Source organism: Balearica regulorum, chromosome 7 (genome assembly GCF_011004875.1).
Source record: "Balearica regulorum gibbericeps isolate bBalReg1 chromosome 7, bBalReg1.pri, whole genome shotgun sequence".
Taxonomy (NCBI): Eukaryota; Metazoa; Chordata; class Aves; order Gruiformes; family Gruidae; genus Balearica; species Balearica regulorum.
The window spans coordinates 10,201,046-10,227,500 of record NC_046190.1 but is presented as its reverse complement, the minus strand read 5'-3'; the positions used below and the strand labels follow the sequence as shown (position 1 = coordinate 10,227,500).

The window sequence follows — 26,455 nt, the reverse complement described above, 5'->3', positions numbered from 1 at the left end:
TCCGCCGCGGTGCGGGCTTCGCGCCCGCGTCCTCGCCCCTTGCATGCCCGGGTCCCGCCGCCCCCGGCTGCTGGGGAGGAACTTGCGGAGGGGGGGATCTGACCTGTGGCTGCGGTGGGAGAGTGATGGGACGCTGCGTCTCCCTGACGGGCTCCTGCGTCGGTAGGAACTTGCCGCGCTATTTTAATTTAGAAAGGCGTGAAATTTGTTGGGGGGGGGGGTGTGTTGTTTTGTCCTTCCTTCTTCCCCCCCACCCCCCCGCCCCCCGAGGTTAAACTAGCAGAGCAGTTTTCCCTAACAATTTTTTTTCTTTTTTTCTGAATGAGCAGAGGGGATACATTTTTTATTATTATTTTTTATAAACTTTTTAGAAAATGCCAAGACACGCGTTTTCCCCTCTCTTCCCCTAAATACCCAACTTTGTTTTAGCATCTGTGGTCGCGGCTGTAGGAATGCGCGCAGTGAACTGCAGCCCCGCTTGGTCTCTCCCTCCCCTCTGCGATTGCAATCTGATGGTAAGGAGAGTTCGGGGCGGGGAGGGCCGCCTGCCGCTGCCTCCCCCCCGGCCGCCCGCCCGCCTCCCGCCGCCCTCTGCCTCCCCGCTCCCGGGTTGCTTTTCCCCGACGGCTCCGGGAAAGCGGCCGCGGCGGGGGGAAAACTTGCATCCCGCAAGAAGCTTGTTGCGGGGAGTCGGGGGGGGGGGGGGCGTGGGGGGTGGGAATAGGGAGGTCCCGGGGAGCTCCGGGCTCCTTTCCATGTGCCGTGCATCTTTAGGGGAGAGCCGGCGATGCTTAATTTCGAGTTGCCCGTCCCATTTGCTGCACTTTTCTAAGTTATTGTTGCTAAATGGTGGGGAACTGTCCGTCAGCGGCCCCGGCGCTGGCGGCTGCCGCGGGAAATCGCACGTGTGACAAAGGCGGCCGCTGGAGTGTGGTGGCTGCTGTGAATAGAGGGAGGGAAGGCAATTAGTTGCCGTGTTGTTGGGGCTTTTTACTTGTCAAACTGGAGCCTCGTTGCTTTTGTTATTGCCGTGTAAAGGGAAATCGCGGGGTTTTGTTTTGGTATTAAGGGCCTTAAAGATTGCTGGCTGACACTTTGCACGCGAAGGCCAGAGCAGTGCGGGGAGAGGGGGGACGGTGCTCGGGGCACAGATTTTTCCCCCTGCTTGCTTCATCTGCCCCCAAGTCATTTTTTATTTTTTTTTCCCGGGTCCTGGGTGCCAGTTTGCGTTTTGTTTTGGTTTGTTGCGGGTTTTTTTGTTTAGCCCGCAGCCCTCGCAGATTAAACTGCCACTTAAAAAGCAAACCTGGAACCACTCAAGGTTTCCCTGTTTGAAACAGTTCTAATATTTTCCTGTCTTTATTTAGTTGTGTTGTTTTGTTCTTCGGGAGTGAGGAGGGGATGAACTCGCTCGCGTGAGTCCCCCAGATGTGCGCAGGGAAAGACAAGTGTTTGCAACTGGTTTCCCTCAGCGCCTCATCCGCAGCAGCGTCCGTCCCGCGTGGCAATCGCTCTCCCCGCACGCAGCATCCCTCACTGTTAACAAACTTCGCTTAGAAAGTGAGGAGGGGAAGAAGGTGGCCATGGTTTCCTAATTATTCCCTGTTCAACCACCCTTTGTGGCTTTTGCCCCTGCTGCAGAGTCACAACTTTGCAACTTTAGGGAAAGGGATAAATAAGAGATGAGAAACTGCGTCTTGGTGAACTCGGATGCTGCGCTTTGCCCTCGGTACCCGGCTGAGATTTAGGAAGCGGGGCGGCTCGCCACTCTGGTAGGCGAGAGCGAGGTGCAGGGGAGCAGGCTTCACCCTTGCTCAGTTCAGCGATGCTCTCTGGGTACCCCTGTTTATTATCACTCAGGAGCAGCTTGGGAAAATACAATAGCCAGGGCATCGTAACGTTAGCGATCTCGAAGCTCCCCTTGCATCGCTTTTACAGCGGGGTCAGTGGTTTACAGAAATATTAAATGCTAAAGGGGGAGTGGGGGGAAGAAAGACCAGAGCTAATGGTAAAGGTCTGCCAAATGTCACCTCAGTGTTACAATGACAAGAAAATATACTTTCCTTACAGCTCTCCCCCTAAGAAATTTGTTTTGAGGGATTTGACAATCTTGCAGATAAAGTGACTGCTTGCTACACTTAACTGATCATGCTCCCTCACGGCCGGCCGGCGTTTCCTCGCTGCACTTAGTAATACCTGTGCAACCTGGGTTGTAGTAGCATTGTCATTGATTTCCAAGGTAACTGCTTTTTAGCTCTTCTGAGCGCACATACCTGCGTAGGGGGGGAAAAGTCTTTTCCCCACTCCCTGGAAGGATGATGGTAAAGTGCTATGTCGGAAAAGAGAGGAGGCTTCTCTAAATTTTGATAACTGCAGCCGACAATTTAGAAATAAGACACTTCTCACAGCCAACATGACAGTGGATTTTGAGCATTCAGAAAACACCAGGCCAAAAAACTGGAGACATCTTGATCTTTTAAGACAGCTTTTCCAGTACTTTAAGTGAAAGGGGGGAGCGGGGAAAGAAAAAGAGAGAAAAGCTGCAAGGAAAATAATACAAAGCCAGCACAATTGGCATCTAGACAGTAAAGAAAAAAGTTTTTGAGGTTAAGAGAAGGAAAGACAAAGCTGTTATGTACCCGAGGGATGCAATTTTAGTGGGAATGGAAGATTTGAGTGGTAAAGGAGGAGCGCTTGCCTCTGGGTTCTCTCTCTTCCAGCAGTTCGGCTGCTGGCATCTCAATTTGAATTGCTGGGTGAGTAGCACTTTCTGTCTGCGCGCTTTCTGTCTTGACCATTGAACTTCTGATGTGACTTCTTTCCCTCACCCCCTCTCTCCCTCTCCTTTTCTTTCCTCCTGTGTGGAATCAAAAAAAAAAAAAAAAAAGGGAGGGGGAGAAATCAAGCAAGCATCTCCAGCTGTGACCTTTGTTAGCAACGTTGTTTTTATTATTTATTTTATGGTAATCGTCTTTTTTAGTAGGGGGAAGCGCGACTTTTCGATGACACTTTAATTTTACAGCTGTGGCGAGGAGCGAGCGGCAGAGCGCCGTTTTGTCGCGACACAATGGTGCAGCGGGGCAGAGTTGTTGCACTCCTCCTCTTTGCCCTTCTCTCCGCCTGATTTTGGGGTTTGGTTTACGGAAAGCTGGGGGGGGGGGGGGTGAGGGAGAATTTTTTTTTTTTCCTCCTGCATCCAGGGTGGGATCAGGGTGTGTTGAGGGGGGTTCAGAGTCTGGTGTACAGCAGGTTTCAGGAGCTGGTTTCTGGATGCTGAACAATGGTTACCAGCAAGGGAGAAGTGTGTGCGCGTGTATTAGCTGTGTGTTACATCCGCAGTCACACATTCACACAGTGACCATGACATCACTAGCTTTTCTTTTCTTTTTCTCCTTTGGGGCGGAGGGGGCCACTTCAAAGCTTTCTTCAGTTCAGTACGATATTTCCTTAACTCTGAAACCATGAAGGTAAAAATGTTTGGTTTGGTTTGGTTTTGGTTTTTTTTTAAGGAGAAAAAGTTGGTTTGTAGCAGGGCACATATATTATTACAGTTAAGGGGGTTTGGAAACAGAATGGTGTAACTCTTGACATACACAAAATGATTTTTTTTTCTTTTTTGGGGGAAAATCATTAAAAATAGTACATAGTAGTTTTTAATTGGGTGTTTTTGATCCTGTGTTTGGTTGACACTCAGTTAAATTTTCCAAATTCTTCAGAAAGCTCAGCTGTAATGTGAAAGATGAAAATTTTCGGGACACTACATAAAAATTATTTCACCCAGTGATAAACAAATAGGAAAAATAATACTGAATGTTGATAAATATGAGCTAACATGTGTTTTGACATAGTGGTTCTGTGTTCGTTATCAGGAGTCCATCAGACTTTTTTTTCTCCTATTAATATGTTTTACAGAAAGTAAACCTACCCCTCAGCCAATTCTGTATATTGCCCATAATTATACACAGAAAATAGAAATGTATTTAAGAATTTTAGAAAGCATCTCATTTTCACTGGAGGTTTTGTGGGAATCTCGAGTTTTCTGCTGTTTTTTCTAACTGCCAGGCTTGCTTAGAGTCACTCGATCCAGGAGGAAGATTTCTATCACTTCGATACTCTGTGATACTTTTGCCTGAGTAGCTTAGTCAATTTATTTGCCTTTTCTTGTATAAAACAAGGGATAAAATTCTGTAGAATTAATCTAAAATGAATTAATCTAAAAGGACAATTATTTAGATGTTTCTTCTTTCACTGCATGTTGTTGCATACACAGGTTTTACATAGCTGGTGATAAGATCTCGTAAGCGTTTTACCTTTAGAGGAATTCTTTCTGTTGGGACTTGGGGCGAAAGGCCTGGCAGTGCTGTATGAATGTGCCTCTTTCTTTTCTTCCAAAATATTTGCAAGGTGTTTCAGTTCTGATGTGTGTTTAACATCACATTTTTTAGGGAAACTTTGTTGAATTTATTCAAGAAATAATTGATCTGGATGTACTTAATTTCTTCGCTCAATTGTTTTGTGGCAGCATGTATTATTTTTAGCACGTTAAAAATGAAAATGGTTTTTAGAGCTTTTTTTTATTTGTTAAGCTATTTAATATGCATTTGATAGATACATTGTGTATCGGTATTGAGCACGGTCCGCTATAATTTGTGAATACTGCATTTTAAAAAGCTGTACTGAAAACTTGGCATCGTATATTGAGGCATGTACGTGCATGTTAGTGTTTTAATAATGCTGTTATTACTGAAATTGCCAAATACAAGTGGGTAGAGGCATGCATGCTAATTTTTTTTCATTTCTTGCAGTTTTTTTAATAGCCTCACATTCAAGTTTTTACTGTCGCAGATACCCTAACAAAATCAGTGGAGCTTTTTCTCCTACAGTATATGTCCGTCTAGTGCTGAAATACGTGATTTGTGTGCAAGAATTAAAGCTGTTTATAATGTGGCATTTCAGAGAATGCTAGGCACTAAGTAAAATTGCATTACTGGGTATTCATGCAAAGCACATAACAAATAAAGGTCTATCAGGGCAATTATAAGCACCCTTTTGCTTATATTCACTTCTCCCTTCTTCCCATGTTTTTGTGCTTGCATTATTGATCCGTGTCCCTCCCCTCTCCCCCCCCTTTTATGTTCAGGACCATTTCCTGAAGACCTGCTCAGGTTTCACCAGTCTCTTTGCTTGGTGGTGGTGTATCCCGCACACCTTGTACCGGTGGTACTGCTTCAGAGAACGGTGGGGTTTGGTTTTAGTCTAATGTATGCCAAGTCTTTCTGCTTTTTGCCTTGTTAGACATGAACGAAGGCTTGCCTGCTATAAAGAGATAATATCTGTCTAGTAATTACCTAAAGTATGCAAAGAAAACGCCGAGTGTTTGTCAGGTTGGGGAAGAAACTGTCTCTCTCCTTTTGTAATGGAAGAAATAGATTTGGGCATCTCAGTGCCTGAAACTTGAAGAGTCTAGGGATGACCCTGTCCTCCTCGTGCGGTGAAATCCACCTGTTGATCAAATCATCTCTGATTTTGAGATACGCTGTGAGGCTTGGCTGGATACGTGCAGGCCACCGTTTCTGGGCTATAGTTACTGGGGTAACTGGTGTCCAAATTTGTATGGCAAGATCAGGCAGAGCAGATGCAGCAGAGTGCTTTCTCTTTGTCAATAAAGCATTAAGAGAATGCTAACTGGCATCAGTGTAATTCCAAATGATGCTAAAGGATCTCAAAATATACAGCTGTGTCTAAGCAGGTGCTTGTCCAGGTCTGACCTGACATGAGAGTAACACCACGTGGTCCAAGAGTGCAGCACTTAATTTGTATTTAAAACCCCAAGCTTCTTTTTTTTTCTTTTTTTACTTAAAAACTCCAAAACACATCCCAAATACCGAAGCAGAAAGATGACAGCAGCTTTGAAAACAAAGTGTGAGCACACTTAATATTTTACTACTAGTGGTTTTAATTCTCCTGCATAAGAACTAACAGGCAGTAATTAGATGGCTAACCCCCAGTTCTTACCCTTTTGGGCTAGAGGATTTGGCGTATGCTAATTGTCACCAGATCATTTTGCATAATTGCCTTTTGGCAAAATTAAGTGGAAATTTCCTGAACATCTTAAACCCTGACTTCCTCACCTCCCCCCCAGTACCTTCGTTCCCTTGCAGGAAAGATGCCGAAAATGTCAAGCACGAAAATGTCGAGCACGGTGGCTTAGTGCTCCAGTGTTGCAGGGGGCACTTCATCATGCTTAAAACGATTGTTTTCTTGGATGAATTGCTAAACACTTAAAGCCAGGAAGCTGATTTTGTTGCTTTGGCAGAGAGATTGCTAATAGAGCATGAGTTGGGTGGGTTTTTTGTGTTGTGGGGCTTTTTGGTTTGTTTTTTTTTTTGGAAAGCCAGCAGTGCTTGCAGGAGCAGGTAGGCGCTTGCTGGGAAGTGGTCAAGGAGGGAGGGGGAAGAAGCAGAAGGATGCAAATGTGTCGTCTTGTGTCTGCCCCCCCCCCTTTTTTTTTTTTATTAAGGAGAGGGTGGGGGGGCTGAGGTTTTTTTGTCAAGCTCTGTCTAGGGGGGATATTGTCCCAGCACATGGTTGTCAGTGCTCCTGTCATCATTTGTGTGAGAGAAGAAAATGACCCTTTTTTTAGCAGGGTGAGTTGTGATTATCAATGGAGGCCTTGTCTCCCGCTACAATGGGCAGTTAGCTTAGGGCAGGACCTTAGGCAGAAATCAGCTACATTAAACTGTGAAAGGGCTCAGGCCACTGTATCAGCCATAATAGAGCAAGGGGAAGTAGTTTTCAGGAGAAAATGCTTAGTCAGGTGTGACAGCATCCTTAAAAAAAATAAACTCTGACTTCACTAGCTAAACAGAGCTGGGTAAAATTAAATCTTTGATTTTTTTTTTTTTTTCCAGGAAATGCTTCTTCACTGGCATTGAATTTTTATGCTTCTGTAGGGGTTGAGGACCGAGTTAACATATAGCTGGTGGGTTTGGTTGGCTTTAGCTTTTCAGTTAACCTGAATGGTTTGCAGCTTCCTTGCTGAAGTTTGGGGTGCCACCCGGAGCAGCTGCCCATGTAGGTGATCCCTGGGGCTGGAGTGGTGCTTAATGATGGGTGCTCTGCTTTGGGTGTTGGTGACCCTGGCTGGAAATGAACAAATATTCCAACATTTGCAGCAATATTTTGGGATTTGCCTTTTCTTGCAACTTAAGTTTTCTGATTTGGGGTGGGGGTGTCATTCCTAGGCAGAACCAAGGACAGATCAACCTTTAGGAGAAAAGAAACTCTCCTCTTAACGAGCATCTTTGGAGCTGCAGAGCAGCTCAGGAACATCTGTTAGCATTTCAGTGGCCATAGTCAGCATAACTGCAATAGCACCATCTGGAAAATACAGGGAGGCAAGTTATAAACCTATTTTTTTAATGTGAACTGGTATTGAATGGTACCCGTTGCTAAGCCCAGGGAGCAACTCCAGGAGGGCCTGCTAATTCAAGACCACTGTCGACCTTCTGCATCCACCCTGGAGGAGGGGAAAAGGCTGACAAACCCTCTTGTGTGCTGCTTTTGTTTTATTGTATTAGGCCCATAAAGGCACTTTCAGAGCCCATCTTTCTTGGGCAGAAGGGGACAGCAATGGGGAAGAGGAGGACATAGCAAAAAAGACAGGCGGAGCTCTAGCTCCATTTGTTTTCGGTGTCTGTTGATTAATAGGTTTTAAGGTGAATGGGGAGCTCTCATTCCTCCTCCATTACCGTAGTGGAGGAAGGGGAGGGGGCTCCAGGGTGCAGGTGCCTGATCAGTCCCTCCCATGCCATGTTCCTGGTTGGGGGTGGCTGGGAGGTGCCTGGTGGGCGGCAGCACGTCCCTGCCTTGCAAGCAGGACTTGAGGCTTTAAGTACACTTAAAAGGTTGCCCGGGTTGGGGAAGGGGTTCCCTCCCTGGCTGTGGCCACGGGAGCTGTGCCAGCAGCCACCAGAGTTCCAGGTTGTGCTGGGGCAGGAGCATCCCCCTGCCCGGCTGCTCGGCCGGGGACTCGGCAGAGCGGAGTCTCCCACTGGTTGTTCGTCTGAGGCCGAAGGCTTTGGCTGGTTCGATGCTGCAATGGCATGATGGCTTGTTTTCAGCTTGGGTGGCTTTTTTTGCAGACCTGCTTTTACTAAAACCACGTTATCACAGCAAGGACAAATCCTCTGGCCTCCCCGGCATGTTTTTTCTCTGTCTTTGAGTTGATACCATGTTTTTATTACCAAAGCCAAACAAACTATGAATTTGCAAACAGAAATTGCAGTAACAAACTCTTCCTATTTAAAGGTTGTTTTTTCTTTGTGTGCTCAACAATACAATGTTTCATCTCATGCAAGTCTTATGCTGCTTTCAGAGACTTAGGAACTATTGATTTATACAGCATGTGTTAACTTCTTCAATAAATGGGGAGTATTCATCAGTGGGGTGTATTAAATTGGGCTGTATATGCATAGAAGCATCTTTCATCCTGTTAATGAAATGTCCTTACCATGCAACAAAGACTAATACACAGCAATTTATACACACAATCCCCTGCAGTTTAAATCTGAAGTTCAGAATTTTTTTGTTGTTCCCTAAAGGCACCTATCAGAACTTAGGCTAAATGGATCTCAGTATCCCTCCCAAGCATCTATCAGTCCAAAATCTGTTGTGGTTCTGTTTTGTTTTGGGTTTTTTTTGTTGTTTCATTCCAGAGCTCCGTTACTGTTTAAAGTCATCTGTGTTTAAGCACTCCCAGAAGCATTTCAAATTCATATAGAGAGATTTAGTAGTTGAGTCCCTATGGGGACAATTTCCTCTGGTTTGCTTCAGGCAGGGGTTATCAAGAAAAGCAAACTTCTGTTGTTTTTTTGCAATTCTTTACTGTGCCCTCTAACCCAGCATATGAGACCCCAGCTTTCAGTGGAGAGGAGTGATTTATCAGCAGATGACTTGGTACTTTGTAGATGCTGGGATTTCTCTCCAGAAACCTCCACTTGTTCCTGTCCTATTACCACATGCCCTGATGCTAATCTGTGCGTACCAGCGCAGCTCCCCTTTCTGTGCCTGACGTAGCCATAAATGGAGCTCTTCAAGTTGCCAGAGAAATTCCTGCATCTCACAATGGCTTTTAGCTTAAAACTACCCTTGATAAAGTACTGGCAAATGTATATTGGAGAAGGTCCTTTAGCAGGGGGATGGCTAAGGTCATCTAATAGGTGTGTCCTATTGATGGCTTCTGTGGTTTACCTTTCATTGCCAGTGGATGGGGTTAGGACCACACTTGTTACTCAGGCAGAGCTCCCATTGACTGCAAAGGAAGATGCATGTGCGGGATTAATCCTGCTCTTTCCCAGCTAGTCCTTTCTTTTTCTCTTTTCCAGGGAAGCTTGGTTAACTTCAGGAATGCTGCTTTTAAAGAGCAGCTTATTTAGCATATTACGCATGATTAGCTTGGCTTGCAAATTGTGTGTGCTGTTCTGAGCAGAGCTACAGTCCCTTTTCACAATGTGTGATAAACAGTGCAAACCAGAATGCAAACCTAGCCTGGGGTAGTGGTACAGATGCAGACTGATTTGCAGGGGCAGTGGATCACACTCCTCTGTCCCAGAGAGCATATTTTTGAGCATGGAGATGACAGTTTCCCCTTTTCCCCTGGTACATTCTCCCCATATCCACACCTCTACTCCAGCATCATCAGAGTGACAAAAAAAGTCACTTACATCCAGTACCTTTGTATGAATTGTCTGTTTCACTGCAGGACAGTCACCCAAATAAAAATTACTTACCTGGGCAAAAGTTTGCAGACTAAGGTTCAAATTCTTTGTTCTTGACTTTTATTATTTTTTCCTTTTGCTTTTTATCTTTCTCTGATAGGTGTTAGGTAAAATACAACATAATTTATCACTGAGGCTGTTTTGTGGAGATATTGCAGTGGGTCTTGGTATATCAAAGCAGCGAGTGGTAGTTTCCTGCAGTTTACATGTCACCTCCTATGGTATATCTGGCTTTGGTGATACAGTTATGTAAGTCCAGCTTTCCTCTCACGTGTTGTTTCTTGTTTGTCGGCTTAAGTCTGACCCTCTAATGTTATTCTGTCACTTACTTATTTTTTTAACTAACTGATTCCAGAGTCTAGGAAAATAAGCTTTCCATTGAAGACAACCCTCAAGGTCTGTGAGGATCTGGGTGGGTGCAATGATGTGATGATAGACTTGGGAGAGTACAGAGCTGCAGCAGCTACCAGCCACACTGTGGGTCACTTAACAGCAAGACTTCACACAATTCTTGGCCAGCAAAAATCCCTCTTATTGGGAATGACTTTTTTACAAACCAGATCAAGTGGTCATTTGGCATGTAATGGCAACAACTCACGTGTTGTTGAGTAGATGCCTGCTAGTTTGCAATCGTGTGTAATATGATTTGTTACATGAAGCCCTTTTCAAACCCTTCAGTTATTTTTGGACCACTTAGGTTGGCTTACTTGGAAAAGAATGGGTTTTGGGTAAGAGCATCTCCTTCAGCTTTTTGAATTAGGGGGCTAAGTCCCCATAGCTCCTCTGATGCCAAACTATTATGGGTCTGTGCGGCCAAAAGCTGTCCTTGGTTGTACAACTGGCAGGAGACCTGACCTACAACCCAGCCAACACAACGTGCTGTAATTCCCAGCATTGGCTGTCACGGCCGCGTTCCATTCTGCTTTGTGGCCACTTGACGTGGGACTCTGCTGTGCCCTAAGCGTCATATTAGAGGGGAATCATTCTGTGGAAGGGATGCAAAACAAAATACACACAGTAAAAGTTGTGGGAAGCGTAAGCGCTGCTCTTTGGCTTGCTTCTCTTGGATGCATGCTTTTTCTGCAGGTTATCAAAGGGGTGAGTCAAATAGCTACACATGGCTGGGGCTGGGGAGCCTCCTGGGCTGGGGGTGGCTGGAGGAGCCAAAACCAAAGCTTAGCTCGGCCAAAGCACGATGGAGGGACTTCTTGTTTACTCAGAGGAGGACTGATGTTTCTTTTCCTCGTAGCTCTCAGTCTGTCTTCCCTCTTCCTTCCCCCCAGTCTAGAAACTCATTCTCAAAGAATAACTGAATTATTTTTGAAATGCTTTTAAGGGAAGCTCGGAGCGTTTGAACCGAGATCAGATAATAACTTGTCTAAAGTGGGGCGGCGAGGGCGCGTGTGTTTGGGGGTGCTGGGGAGCGAGCGGTGGGGTCGGAGCTGTCCTCGGGCGGGAGGGTGAGCAGGGGAGCGCTGGCAGACCCTGAACGGCAGCGGCGCTATCGGGGGCTGCCGTGGTATCACTACTCTATTTTAATGTGATTCCTTTTACTTGATGTTAATGCAAGTTGTTCCTTACTTAAAGTAATAAAAGGAAATGAAGACACATTCTAAAATGAAACCTGACTCTAATCCATTCATCATCTAATACCAGCCTCTTTATCTTTGCTGGTACCTAATCTGGTTAAATGTCCCTGTTGTAGGATTTTAGTGAAAATCCTCTATGGGGAATAGGGTTTTTTGCAATTGGATTACTCGCAGTAAATGGTCCAGCAGTTCGCTTGTTTCAGCTTAATTTTTCCTTTGTGATCTTGTAAGGGTAAGTTACAGTTCAGCCTGCCTTTTCCTTTCATTCATTCACTCCTTTTTTTTTTGTATTGTTGTTAAGAAAGAGATTTTTTTTTTTTTTTTCCCCTCAGAGCTAGCAATGTGATAGGGAAAACCTCATGATATCTGCGTGACTATTCCCCCCCACAAGAGTGTTCATTTCAATGGCTTTATCTGGGGGTTTTTGCCATTATTTATATAGTTGAATATTTTAGTAGTCTAATTCATCAGTATCCAGTTTCCATTTATTAGTGCTCTCTGATGAATTGATAATTAATCAGCTCTTCTAAAATATATATATATAAAATATGCAGGTGATCACTTGTCAGCTTAATGCTTGCTGATGAAGGGAATACTCTAGCACTACAAAGGCTTTTTATCTGGAGTATTTGCAATGAGCAGTAAAATGCAGAACTCAAAGTGAGGACAGGAAGGGGAAAGGAAAAGACCTACAGGTCAGTGAGCATTTGGGTCTCTTTTGCTAATTAAATGGGGGACTCTGTCAGCCCCTCACTGAAGAGTCTACCTGCATCTTCGAGGTGAAGCAGAAGATTATAAAATAAAAAGGAAAAATTTTAAAGAATTGCTGTTGCTCTGTACAGGAGCGCGACGGGTCAAAAAGATTAAAGAAATTCAAGAGCAGGGAAAGTGCGTGAGGAGGTTTTAAGCAACAGGGTGGGAAAACTGCAAGGGTGATGCCGAGAAGGGATCTGGAAAAGTCTGAGGATCGTGTTGAAATCCTGGGTACTCAGATTTCTGTATGTTGTGCCTCGTGCTGCAGTGGGGAGTACCCAGCACTCCTCTAACGCCATCGTCCTTTTTCTCTTGACAGTCTAACAAAGTGCCAGTTGTGCAGCACCCACACCATGTACACCCTCTTACGCCGCTTATCACGTACAGCAATGAGCACTTCACACCGGGAAACCCTCCTCCACACTTACCAGCCGACGTAGATCCCAAAACAGGTAGGTGGGAAGGAGTTTGGGCTTTTTTGGAGAGTGGGTGGGTGGATTTTTCTACTTTGCATGTTAGGGAGAAAGTGCGGGAGGAAGGATTTCCCATGCTGGAGCACTGAAGGGGGCATGTAAAGTGTCAACACATGCAAAAACACAGACAAAATAGGGTTTTTTTAAGCCAATTAGGCTTCAGAAGGAAACCTACTGTGTGAATTTTCATAAAGCTTCTGCAGGGTGACAGCAGAGTTGCATGTGTGGGGTCGTTCGCAGGTGTGTTTCTTTGCAAGCACGATACCCCACCTAGTAGTTCGATCTACCAAGTGCTTGGTTTGCATGCATGACCCAGAGAGTTAAACATGTACGTTCTGTGATCTGCACTTACAAAATTGCAGCTGGAATTTTAAAGGTGGTGGGTCATGACCGGCTTCAGAATGAATCTCTTTTAATTCCCCAAATCCCATTGTTTCTGTGTCAGGAGTTCAGCCATTTTTCTCCTATAATGTTGAATTTTCATCCACTCTAACTACTTAGCTTCAGCTCTATACTTGCAACTCTTTTCCCCGATGTAAGTCTACCCAACTCTCAGTTCAGCCTGAGGGGCAGTCTTCTTGAATATAGAGCACCGCGTAAAACCCTGACTAGATTTATTGGTGTTACAGAGTAGAATTTACATGTTATTCTAACTTTTTAAGAGTCCCTGTTTAACCTGAGGGCCCGGAGAAGTCAAACAGTGTCAATCTTCTTTCTTTGGGCTGCACTGGGTTCCTAGTGACAGTGGTTTTGTTTTTGTTAATCCAAATCCCAGCTAGTTAATTGGAAAGTACATCAGAAACTGAATTCACATCAAAGGAATCATTCTGTGTCGGCCCTAACGTATGCAGATAATTTATCTAAAGTCCAGCCCTTCAATGAGACCGTGCATTAGCTGTTTTTCACTCCCTGTGCTTCAATTGGGGCCCCCTTTTAATTGTGTTTAATGCTAACTTCACATGGCTTAAAAGGAATCCCCCTCGCCATCCCTGGGTATTGCAAGTGAATGGCACAGTCAACCTCTCATTTAAATAATGGTAGTATAGGGAATAGCTTTTAAATGGTTATCGTAAAACATATGATTAACGTCTGTAGACTGTTTACTTTTCTTCTGTGAACATTCTTTCAAGTGTGCAAATAGCTCGCCGGATGGTTAAAGCCCAGTTAATCTGTTTGGGTTTTGTAATGGAGAAAAAGCAATGTCTGCATGAAAATGTCACACAAGAAGATTTAATTTAGAGATTAAAAGCTTCCTGAGTGACTAAAAAAAAGTTTTTAACCATGAATACAGTACCCCTTCCTTTTAATGCTCTCTGTTTTAATTTTGCTTCTGGTGTGTAATTGTGCTCTGGCTTGTTAATTGAAAGACCCAGTCTTGTAACCCTTACTCCTCTAAGTAATTCCCACTTGCTCTTAAGGTGAGGAGTGTTGAGATTTAAGCCTTCCGTCTGGAGCTGGTTTCTACTCTCCGAGTAGGAAGTGCACCTTTTTCAGAGAGGACGGATGGGTTCTCTGTCCTCCCCTGCACACCTTTGGCGTCTGCCCCCTGTTTTAGCAAACACTTCCAGGGGTTCTCCCCTCCGAGGTTTCGGGAAGGTTTCCTAGGTTTGCTCAAAAGCAAACATCATTTGCAATTATAATGACACGGCTGCTCATTTTGGACGTTACTTTGGAATAATGCCATGCTATTGGGTACACAAAGTATGGGTAGGGCCTGTTCCCTTTCAGTGACTTTGAGACTAAAATAACCACAAAGTTATAGATAGAGGGACCATCTTTCTGTTGAGTGTTTAAGACAGCACCTAGCACAGCGTCACACCAAAACTATAGCTGAGACTCCTAAATTCTCATCCTAAATAACAAAATAATTATCTCTGATTGGAGAGGTGGCTGAGGGAGCGAATCACATCAATTTTTCTGGTTGAATCTCATTTAACAAGATGGCAAGAGGCTCACTTTATAAAATAAGACTGTGAAACAGCCTTTGGAAACCCAAAGTGAAGCCATGAGTATTGTAATAAACATGACTAGATAGCAATTTAGAAACATATGTGCTTTTCCCTTATATTTATTTCCATGTCTCAATACTAACGCTGCTTTATGTTCCCCTTCTGTAGGAATTCCAAGGCCTCCACATCCTCCAGATATATCTCCTTATTATCCATTATCACCGGGCACTGTAGGACAAATCCCCCATCCGCTAGGATGGTTAGTACCACAGTAAGGAGTTCCATTTTTTTAATTTCCTTTTTCTTTTTTGATTTGTAAAATTTATGTTAAAAACTGTATATATGTGTGTGTGTGAGCGCGCGTGCGTGCGTGTGTGTGCACGGAGATAAGTCTGTTTGTCAACTGCCACTTCATTGAGTGGTTATGAATTTACCCACCTCATGAAGATTAATTAAAACTTATCCCAGGTCATGTGTTTTTAAACAAACATGAGCAGTTGGGCACAGCTTTGCATGTCATCCTAACCAGCTGATGGCTCATGAAGCACGAATTTTTAAACCCCTCTGCAGAAATACCCTTACACTGCACCACATGTGTGTTTTTTCAAATTCTGGTGGGTCAGGGTGGTTCTCATAGACTCTTTTTTACCAGGGCCATCCTCACTATAAATATGCAATTTTAAATTTCATTGGCCTTCGCTATTGAAACCCCTTTTGTTTTTCTTGTGAAACAGTAGAGCTTTATATCAGCCAGTGAGCAGCATTCCTGGTCGAGACGTGACTGGGCAGTTGGCATCTGAGGAATGGAATTTTCTTGCAAACAAGAAAGAGGAATTAGTTTACTTTAAAACTAGCTAAGAAAAAAAAGCTGTGGAAAGTTAGTTTGGGGTTTTGTTTTCTTTTCAGCTCCTCGTATCCTACTTGCAGAACCTTGTTGAGTATGAGGTTCCCTCCAGTAATTGAGTCCTTATTTTCTTTTTTTTCTTATGTTGCCATTTCTGCAATGGGTTTATAATGTACATGAGCACTGTCTAGGCCTTTTGTATGGTATATTTGATTTAAATATTTATAAAATACATTTGTATTGCTGGATACAACAGTTGTCTGCATTATAAATCAAGATTATTGCCCTATTTTTCTCACATAACAGGCCTCATCAATAGTAAAGAGGTTATATTTCTTTAGAAATGAATTGCCCAAAGCTAGAAACAGTTTGTTCCTGCTCGAGGTTGTTTGGCCAGCTGTGCTAAAATACCTCTCCACAAGTTTGCCCTCCGTAAGGAATTGGAGTTCACACCCCGTAGGAGAGCAGGGCGTCCCCACATGCACCCAGGTCTCGGGCAGGGACAGGGACTGGCATCAAAGGCTTTGGGGGCCTTTCTCAGGCACAGAGCTGTGGCTGCAGGAAAGCTGGAGTTCAGACCTCAGCCTCAGGAGCCCACTTCCGAGCGCTTTGCAGGCTGCCCTTCCTCGCAGGGTGGTCGTGCAACGTGCTTGGGTAGAGGATCTCCCACCCTGAGGGTGAAGCATGTCCATCAGCTCTCTGCAGAAGGCTTGAGTTTCTCCAGAAGAGCACAGCATGAGCAGAACAAAACCCCAGAACATTGCTCCTTGAAATCTTAAATTCCTCCTCATTTGTGGTCATTTACTTTTTTACGTAGGACACCCTGAATGCTGGTAGAACACACGTCAGCTCCTTTTCTTCTTATTTCTTGCTTGCAGGGCCTAGCTGCAGTACAGCCAGCTCGTGTGCCTCTGTTGCAACTGCTTAGCCCAAGTTTGTACAGTAACAGCCTCAGCATTTAAAACAAATATACTCAGCTAATGCCAAAAATCAGTAACATTAAAGGCACAAGAGCGTAGGGAAGAAATTCCTTGCTGTTGTTGACCTGTGCCTCATTGTACATCTGTGTCTCAGAGCCTTACATCTTTGTGTGTGCAGACGCAGGTTTGTCCTCCTTGAGCCCCAGGTCATGGCTGCCAAACCCACGCGAATGTTGCCACGTGTGGCCAGTTTCATCAGGGAGATGCTAATGGCCACCTCTGTCACCGGAAGACTGACGTTGGTTTATAACAAGCCAACACCCATGCCGTACTTATCTACCCACAGCTTTTACAGCTTCCCTGAGTGGTTTTTGTTGAATAATACCATCACATTTGCTTTTGCTCTAGGAGACTAGCATGGCCAACTTTGCAGAAGTAGCCCAAGGTTTTTATTTCCCTTCTCGTTGCCACTCATGCTCCACCATCAACTTCCCAACCCATCTATCCTCAACTGGCCTGGATGTCTCTAGCATTGTCCCCCTCCAGAAAGCATCCTGCCCAGTCAGATGATATATTTGAAGGACAGATGAAAAGAACTAGCTAGCACAGACAAACCTCAATCAGAAAAAGTTGTGTGTCTTTCATGAGGATGCTGTTTTGCATGTTGCTGTATTTTTTAATTATTGTAATGAGGTGTGATTGTCTATTGGTTACCCACAATACTTCTTGGGGACTCTCCCCCGGTAACTCTTGTCAACACTTGTTAATCTGACAAAAGGCTACAAATTAAGCTCTGTTAATTTAATGTTTTCTCACCGAGATCTAAATACCGAAAGAGGCCCAAAGCGCAACTGAAGTCCTTTGATTCACTGTACTTTATTTTGGTATAAATTTACATTCATTATTGTTTTCCTTTGGATGTGTAGCCCTCAATTAGTGTGATGGCTCCATTAAAGCAAGCGAGACTTCGCCTTTAATTATTACAACAAAACACCTAGTTTCAGCTTGGGGAGAGGGTCTCTATTGACATAAGCAGAGGTTATAAAATTTAATTAGCCATTCCTATCAGATTTATGGCATTCAAATTGTTCTGTGTTTCTTTCCTTTGATCCTTGCTGTACAATCCCCAAGATTTTTGTTCTGATCAAATGAGAATAAAGCTTACTGTGCAGAGAGAAGTTTTTTGTTGTTTGTTTTTTTTTTTTAAACCCTTTTTTCTTTCTCTCATTCCTTCTTTCCCTTCTTTTTTTCCAGGCAAGGTCAGCCAGTGTACCCAATCACAACAGGGGGTTTCCGCCACCCTTACCCAACAGCTCTGACCGTCAATGCTTCCATGTCAAGGTGAGTTCAAATGCTGAGGTCCTGAATCGAGAGCAGATGTAACTCCTCCTGCCACCCTCTTTAGAGGAGGGCATTTCATCTAGGAAGCGTATTTCTGAAAACACTTCAGTTAAACAGTCATCCTTAGTTTTCCGGTGGGGCGGAGGAGGAGAGGACAAGGGGTACTTTCCCATTTGATGAGAAGAAGGTGTCCTAGAACCCTTTTTGAGGGAGAGGTGAAGGAGCGGGAAGTCATCTTTAAAAGCCAAATGAAAAAGCTGGGAGAACGTGATGTTGAAAAAGCAAGACAGAGAAGTCGTGACACCTTTTGCTTTCTCGGTGGCTGTCACCCAGAGCAGCGCTCTCTGTGCGAGAGGGGAGGCTTGGGAGGGAGGAGGGCTGCTTTTCAAGCAGAGTTGGGAGGAAGGTTATGGCGCTATGTTTTCCCCTACCAAAGCTCCAAGCGCTGATAGTCAACATAAAAGGGCCTGCCTGACCCTCTAAAGCTTTAGAAGTATATATTTCTCCCCCTCCCTACCTCCAATTAATTCCATCTAATTTTCCAGGGGCTGCTAGTTTTATTTACAAACTGGTTGGCAGCACTATGTTTAAGTAATCACTAATTGCTCCTAATGATAGTTTTATTTTCTGTTCATCTGATTTTCAGTCTAGTTAATTAAATCGGTGGAGGTTTAGACTTTCCTGATGGGCTGAAACAGCTAATCCATTTTGATGATGGCACATAATTAAATTAGCATGCATTACATAGCAAGGTTCCACGTCTCTTCCCTGCTCTGTCCCTTCCTCTCCATCTCTGCAGTTTAATACGTGAAGGTTGGCGTATAGAGGATTTAAGGAGGAAAAGATTGGTGGTGGGGGGAAACACACCTCATTGAGAAATGGAAACCTGTAACTAGAGCTCGTGAGTGAATGGGTAGGGAAATAGTGCTTTAGAGAAGTAGAGTAAAAGCAAAAAATTAAAATTTGCCCATGTTGCTCCAGCAAATAGAAAGACAACTGGAAAATCAGTTTTTAAAGAAGAATTATAGACCCAGCATGGGGGAGAAAAAATCCTGGGTTGGGGAGAGAGCTGCAAATTTAAACAATGGTTCCCTCCCTCCATTTAATCTTTTTTAATATCTAGAAAAGACTTGCAGGCATGGTGTGAGGCAAAGTAGAGCTTGATTTAGTTTAATTATTATTAGAGAGGCAAGTCATTTGAGGGAGGGGGAAGATGTGGGAGGGGGGAGGCTATATTCCCAAGATAGGCTTTATGAAAGGTATCTAGTTAAAAAGAGTACACAGCAAATTAAATACATTATTGTGGTAATGGGACGACAGAAGTAGAGGTCTATTATACTTATGGCAGTTATAGGAAATGTAGGCTCTTTGCCCTGTTCTAGCACATCCTTTGATATTCATTCCATTCAGCAGCAGGGCCAGGACTTCTCAGAATTAAGTGATGGGTCATTATACTTTAAACACCATGGAGAAGCCTAGATTGGCAATTAAACAGCACTTGCTGACACTCGCTTGTGCCACCCTGTGACCCCCTTTAGATTGAGTTGTTGGAGCTCGGGGCCCTCAGCCTGCTAAATTGGTAGCAGGCACTTCTCCTGACGAGGGCTGGCTCTGAAATCTGCTGGCTTCAAAGGGAGCAAGATCATGTATAAACCATAATGTGGGTGCACCGTGGCTCAAAAAATAAGGCAGGAATAGATGAAATGTTACAAGTGCAAGGGGAAAATGAGAGAATAATGACAAATCTAATGCAACTCAAAGCAGAATTGTTGCACAGAAAAAATGCATCCCACTGCTTGTGCATAAAATCAAGGCAGGCAGATGACATCCAGTTAACAGAAATATGTCAACAGTGAAGTAAAGTGAGAGTGAGTAAGAGAGAAGCCCCTGAGACAGCCAGGAACAAAAAATTAGTTGTCCTTAACAAGTTAAGACTCATCATTATATTCTGGCTTGGAGCCATAAAAGGAGACAGTGGTGTATAATGAGCTGCTTAGAATTTTTAGGGTGTTTATTGCAATTCATGGAATACTTGTCTAGAGAAAAAAATACGGGGGGATGTCTTAGGTGAAGGTGAGGGGTGTGCGTATGTGCACACAGCCTTTCTTTTTGTCTCTGACATGTGCCCGTACGCGCGCACATGCAGGCTGATGAATAGATTTAAGATATTTATCCTTTGTTTCAGCCCAGAAACTTCTCTCCTGGTTTCCCACACATGGGAACACCCTCCGGGCAGACCGTGCTCTGATACGTGGTTTGACGCGTGTTTTCTCATGCCCGCCGTATCAGCTGGAGTGCCGGAGCTCAGCCGTGGGACAGCCCTTGCCCTGAGTAGCCAGCGTAACTGGGAGATGGGGGCTGCCCACACTTGCCTGCAGACACGCTGTTGTCGTGGCTGGCCTCTGGGCAACAGCCCCGCAGGGCCCTGGCACAAGCCTTGCGGTCGATGTGTTGGCTCTGCCCAAGCGTTTAAGCCAGGGCAAACCCCAAACTCACCCCTCCATCCACGTTTTTCCAGAGCCTTCCTTCAAAAGTAGTTTCCGTCTTTGCCTGCATTATGGTATAGGCCTTTGGAGCATATAATGCTTCCCAACCCTGAATATTCCCTAAGCTTAGTAATTACATTTCATTAGAACGTGCTTATGAATAGTTTATAAAAGGTTAATGGGTGACTAATAGTGATTTTCATAAATGGTTTAGACTATTAAGGTAGTGTCTTCAGGTTGTTTTAACCATTTACAACTCTTTTCTCCGCTTGTAGCATCGCCCCACTCACTTCATATGCACGCAACAGGCGTACAACATCTCTTGATCCTTCATTGCCCCTCTATAATATGCTCTTAATGTAAATTGAGACAGGGTTAACGGACTGATGGGCAAACAGTGGACCCACTATGAAAAAACAACTGCTGTGAGGGGAAATCAGGAAATAATTTAACAGAATTACACCAGACAAACACTGAACAGCAGTTAAGTGGTGGCAGTGGAAAATACCTTCTGTAATTGAAATTTCAGGGGAAATTCACTTTTGCTGAATGTAATTACTGAAGTTGGAGTGTAGCCAGGAGCTTAAAAATTAACACTTCCCCCCCCCTCCCCATCAGTCATATTGCCATGTGAGTGGATGTCTACGTGGAAATAAATAGGCACTTGGACTTTGGGCTGAACACCCACCCGGCCCACTGAAGTCCATGAGATTGTATGAGTGACTTTGGGTTCTGGAGCATGATTTTATAGCCCCAAACATAGGAAGGGGTGTGTAAGTCCAATAGGCAGCCTTGTGTTTTGGAGGGAGAGAGGTTCAGTGTGAAATAATGAATGGTCACTGGTAACGAACACACATTTGGAAAATTGCCACCCTGACAGTAACTACTGAGCTGTAGCTGCCTGTTGATGAAGGCTGCCATGCCTCTGAAGTTTAGAGCTCAGTGGGTAAAATCTCAGCCCAGCTGAAGTCAGTGGAGGTTTCACCATCCTTGTTACAGCCAGGCTTTCACACAACATGCGTACGTAGGCTTCTCCTCCTCGCTGCCTTCATTCCCATCTAGTCAGTCTCCCATGTGCAAATACTTACTCTCTTTCTCCTAAACAGTAATTTGAAAAACATTTTTGCCATAATTGGGGGGAAGTTACATTTTTTGCCTGTTTTCTTCATCCTCCTCAATTTTTGATTAGCTGGAGGTACTTAAATCTTCATAAAATATAAACAAAATAATCCCCTGTCTTTTGTTGAATTTGTTTCCCTTGAACATCCTGATCATACAACAGTCCACCATGTGGGCAGCATTAATTTTTCAGTCTGTTTTAATTTTTGGCCAGATCCTCATTTGAGAAGCCAGTCCATGACCCAGTTATTACAGCCACATCACGGGGTCCTTTTCAGAAGCTTAACCAACACCATCTTTTTGTCCCCATTAACTCCAGCTGTAATCAGTCTTTTGTGATATTTGGGAGCCCTTCTCCAGTGATGAGTCTAACCTTACACAGGTCTACTCTCATACCCTTCTGTCCTTGTGCTACCACTGTACTCAGCTCTTCTTCCTTGCTGGTGTATGCCCACTGCCCTTCCCACCATGTCCTCATGTCAAACAAGCGCAGCTCTTCCTGCCTGCTCTCTGAAGAGGTAGGCTTTCATCTCCATATTGCTCCTTCATTGTCCTGTTGTCTCTCGCTTTTTTTCCAGTTTGAACCCTAGCTAGCCCCAGCAGCATAGTCCTTTCTTCAACACTGGGTCTTGCCTAGGACAGGCAGTCATTCAATAGGATGTGTGTCAACTTTTTAACTATGCTTATACCGCTTTCAGTGAGGTCAGGATTTTGCCATGGGTTTTATTTTCACCTGTGTTTGTAAGTTATTTTTTTAAAAAAAGCTCTTAGTGTCAGTTTTTATTGTTTGCATTGTACTATGGCTGGAGGCCTCAGACACTGTGTGAACAAACTTCAAGTATGTCTAATCAAATATACATACACAGAAAAATATAGAGAGGGAGATCAGAAAAAAAAAAATACAAAGGCCTAGTTTGTGTCTTGCTGATGGTGAGGCAATTCTGTGGCACAAGTGGGACCAGAACATTGGTCATCTTGTAGCCTCGCCATTGTCTTCTGTTCTGACCTACCATGCACCAAAGTGTTTCCCCAAATGGGCATTTCTCTCGCAGCTACTTTAGTCAGAGAGCAGGGAAGGTGTTTTGACAATCCATTTGGAGATTTGTGTCCATGGGTCTTGAGCAGAAGTAGAAATCTGTGGAGGAATGACCCTTTTGCTGCCCGTTCTCCTCTTCCCTTGCCATCACACTCTCCTTTCCTTATCTCCACGCCTTTGTTTGTAGGAGCTGCAATTCTGTACAGTTTGAACAATTTCACGTTCTCCCTGTCAGTCCCCACTCTTCCCACCACTGCCTTCAAAGACAAAATACTTCTGTCTAATGATCCTGAGTACTACCAGCTGATATACAAGGATCCTCAGAGCTTGTAGTGGACAGTACCTCTTGTCCATGAAAGTACTACTCTGTCATCTTCTGAATGTAGGGAATGTCTAGGCAGTTTGGGGGCAGGTGGAGTTAAGCTCAGTAATGGAATTTATAGAAGAGGGAAAAATAAAGAAATCCCATTATATTTCTGATACTTGTGTACAGTCTATTTATCCATGGTATGTCACCCCATTTTAAATCCCATGTGATAGAAAAAATCATTGTACATTGATGATAGAAGAAATAATTCTTTATCCCGTTGCATGTTCCATATTCTCCGGGTATTTTATTTAGACAAAACCGGTTTGAAATCTGAGATGAGAGTAGGGATTTGCAGTGATAAAAAAAACTTGTCATTTGGCATAATCAATTTAGTCTTGGATTTCTGGGAATGTTATTTCTGAACCAAATTTTTAGGCTAGATTCCATTCCCTGGAAACCTGTTGACTTCAGTGGAGGTTTTCTAAGGGGAAGGCAGTCAGTCATAGTGTGCTTTCCTTATTCACTGCAAAACCTTTCTGCGACTGTTGAGAAATAATGATAAGAAGTCAATCCTGCTTTTGAGAAGTTTGGTTATTTCGGTTAAAAAGTAAAAAGTCTGAATGATTGTGCCATGTTCATGCTGTGGCCCCGACTGAGCAATTAGATTCACGCAGAAGGATCGCACATCCCTCTGAATCCAGTTGCAGGCCCAGGGCCTGTCCATGTATATGACCATAAGGCTGACAACATTTTTTCTCTTTAGAGAAGATGAATTTAAGCCTTCCTTGATTACCTTAATGGGGCAAAAATTACTTAATTCCACAATCTTCCCACCTTCTGTTAAAGCAACGGGGCTCAGAGATTTATTAGACACAATATTTTCTTTTGCTCCATCAACAAAATGTAGCTAATGAGGCATCTATAAGGATTATGAAAAATGCATCTAGATTGTGTTGGCATTAATATTTTATTTTGCTGTCAATATGCAACAAAAGATGTCATCCCAAATTCACAATGTGATTCAGAACTATGAAAATTGATTCCTTGGTTGCCACAGATAATTTCTTAGCAAAGAAATGGACTGGTGGATTTTCTTGCAGGTAGCTGAAATTCCACTTTCATCCAAGTTCATCCAGTTGAATTTGCCTTTTGTTAAAGATGTTAAAAATCATGATGTCTCATGTCAGTAATGATAATGAAGGGGAAGATTGGCTTTAATGACATTAGAAGAGTCATTATGTTTAATTTATTGCTAATTAATGCTGCCAGCTTTCATATGCTTTGTCTAGCTGTCATGTGCTTGTTATATGCCTTTTTTTTTTTTTTTAATGTGTACACATCCCTCCCCATTCATTCATTTTTATTCTGACGATTTACACAGCTTTCTCTCCTCTAGGTTTCCTCCACACATGGTCCCGCCACACCATAGTTTACATACAACTGGAATCCCTCATCCGGCCATAGTCACACCAACAGTCAAACAGGAATCTTCCCAGAGCGACGTCGGCTCACTCCACAGCTCGTAAGTCATTGCTTCCCGTGTCTTCTTTTTAGAACACCCAAAGCATCACCTGTGCATGTGTGGCTTTTAAAAAGGCTTGGACTTGTGGGAATGGGTTTGCTGTAAAATATTTTTAATGACTTTTTCTCTTCTGTTCTAATTGATTTTAACATGGTTTAACTACCAAAATGTATCAAAATAATGGTAACAGTCTTTCAGAGTCATTCTGTGATGTAGACAAGTAGTTACTAATTTCACCCATTTTAACAAGGAAGTGGATTTTTCCTGATGGAGATTCAAGCTTCTTGACTGGTTTCCCTGTTCCTCAGTGCCTGGCTTGAAGTCGTGAGATACCGGATACATAACAGGAGACAATAAATCAGAGCATAAATGCCTTGTTCAAAGGTGCAAAAAGAGCTGGTATCAAGTTTAGGTTTGAACCGAGGAGAGCCCTGGTCTGCCTCTGGGTGCTTCTGGCCTTTGATTTTACGGGGGAAGCAGAAAGGCAGAATTTCAGTTCCCAGTGATGACGGGGTGTAACTATTTCCTCTACCATCATGGTCAAAAGCCCTCCCCGTGAACCCGTTTCCCTGGGTCCCCACGTCCTTCCAAGGTTCTTCTAGGGGCTGAGAGGGTACTTGGTGATATTGTGTAAACCTCAGATGAGTGTTCTTATAACGCTCTTAAAACTGTTCTCATACAGCAGCCAGGGGGAAGACTCTAGAAAACCTTCTGGTCCTCTTCCTAGAGACTAATTTCTGAGGATTAATGCTAGAGAGATTGAGGGGATTAATTTAATAAATTCACAAGGGTTCTCACTGTGTGTGGTTTCTGTCTGTTCTATCTTTACCCTTCAGAAAACATCAGGACTCCAAAAAAGAAGAAGAGAAAAAGAAGCCACACATAAAGAAACCTCTTAATGCATTTATGTTGTATATGAAGGAAATGAGAGCAAAAGTTGTAGCAGAATGCACATTGAAAGAGAGTGCAGCCATCAACCAAATCCTCGGTCGAAGGGTAGGTAACAAGGGAGAAGCACAAGCAGGGACTGAAACTCGGTAGGGTTCACACCTTCTGAAGCACTGTGTTTTCCTGTTATTTTGATAATGGATAGGGAAATTACTAAACCAAAGATCTTGGTTTGTTTTTTTTGTTTTCGCAGACACTTTTTGCCAGTGGGGTCATTCACAGGGAAGGGGGGGAGTAAATTAATAACAGTGTTATCTCAATGTTATTTCCCTGACCTGGAAAAAAATCTCAGATTTTTTATTTCATCCTAGAAATGGGCAGAAAAGTAAATGGGGAAGGATAAAGCCTTTGGGAAGTATGGTACCAGTATCAACACCTGGGAGAGCTAGAAGGCAAGAGAGGATGCTAGTGGGGAAGGGCGGTGGAGACCTTCTCTAAATCTGTAACTGAGATCTGGCTCACAACAAGTGGTTCAGCTTCTGGACCCTCTCACCTGCTCTTTGTTTTTGTTTAGTCTTAATTCTCCTCTCTCATCAGGAAACAGCGGGGTTGAGTGAACATAAATGATTAGTTGTGACTCAATTGAGTTAACTGGAGTTATAATCTGGAGTTATAAATAAAATATGAATGGCAGCGTGCCAGATCATCTGGTTTTATCTCTTTTTTTTTTTTTAAATGAAAATCAACTCTAGCTGTATTTATATATAAATAATATACTCTGCTGTTAACGCACTTAAAAAAAAAACACTTGTGCTTTTTATTTTGTCTTTTTCTCTTTTCTTCACCTCAGTGGCACGCGTTATCCAGAGAAGAACAAGCGAAATACTATGAACTAGCAAGAAAGGAACGACAGCTTCATATGCAGCTGTACCCGGGCTGGTCTGCACGGGATAACTATGTAGGTTCCTATGTAGGTGGAAATTTTTTTAGTAGTAGAGCTTGTAGAAATGTATATGTGACCTGATGAACTACGACCACACATTGCACACAAGCACTACTTGGAAAGCGTGCCTCAGGATCCCAATCTGGTAACAGTAACGGACGCTTCCCTCTGCGATACTAAAACTATTGGGGATAAATCCCAGCCCTCCACTTGGAAGAGGCTTCCTGGCTGGGACTAGTAAAAGGTTAGAATTGGGGCATGACAGTAGAGCTCTGTGAAGAACTCTTGCCTTCACTTTTACCAGCGTCTGGAAATGCTGTTTGGCTTGCTGGTCATTTTAAATTTTATTTTTTAACCAAATTAAAATTTCCCTAGTATGGCTCCTCTCCTTTCCACCAAAAAAGATGAATAATTAGTGTCTTGTGCTTATCTGTGTGAGAGTATAGTGGAAAGTGGAAGAATGACTTATCCTAGCTTCAGAGAAGGACTGGCAAAACCAAAAG

The 26,455-nt window shown here is 43.6% G+C and overlaps 1 protein-coding gene across 26 annotated transcripts in view; it reads left to right on the top strand.

Annotated features, from left to right (window-relative positions):
- Nucleotides 1–26,455, top strand: part of TCF7L2 (transcription factor 7 like 2) — a 180,747-nt gene that overhangs the window by 140,279 nt on the left and 14,013 nt on the right. For 11 of the 26 annotated variants that reach the window (XM_075757881.1, XM_075757870.1, XM_075757877.1 and 8 more), the window contains 6 exons: nt 12,441–12,573; nt 14,712–14,814; nt 17,562–17,648; nt 23,981–24,121; nt 24,958–25,117; nt 25,860–25,967. In XM_075757881.1, the coding sequence (XP_075613996.1) occupies nt 12,441–12,573; nt 14,712–14,814; nt 17,562–17,648; nt 23,981–24,121; nt 24,958–25,117; nt 25,860–25,967 (732 nt within the window). Of the gene's footprint in view, nt 1–2,486; nt 2,757–12,440; nt 12,574–14,711; nt 14,815–17,561; nt 17,649–23,980; nt 24,122–24,957; nt 25,118–25,859; nt 25,968–26,455 lie in introns of those variants that run through there. The other 15 variants (XM_075757879.1, XM_075757878.1, XM_075757874.1 and 12 more) reach the window with 5 other exon arrangements.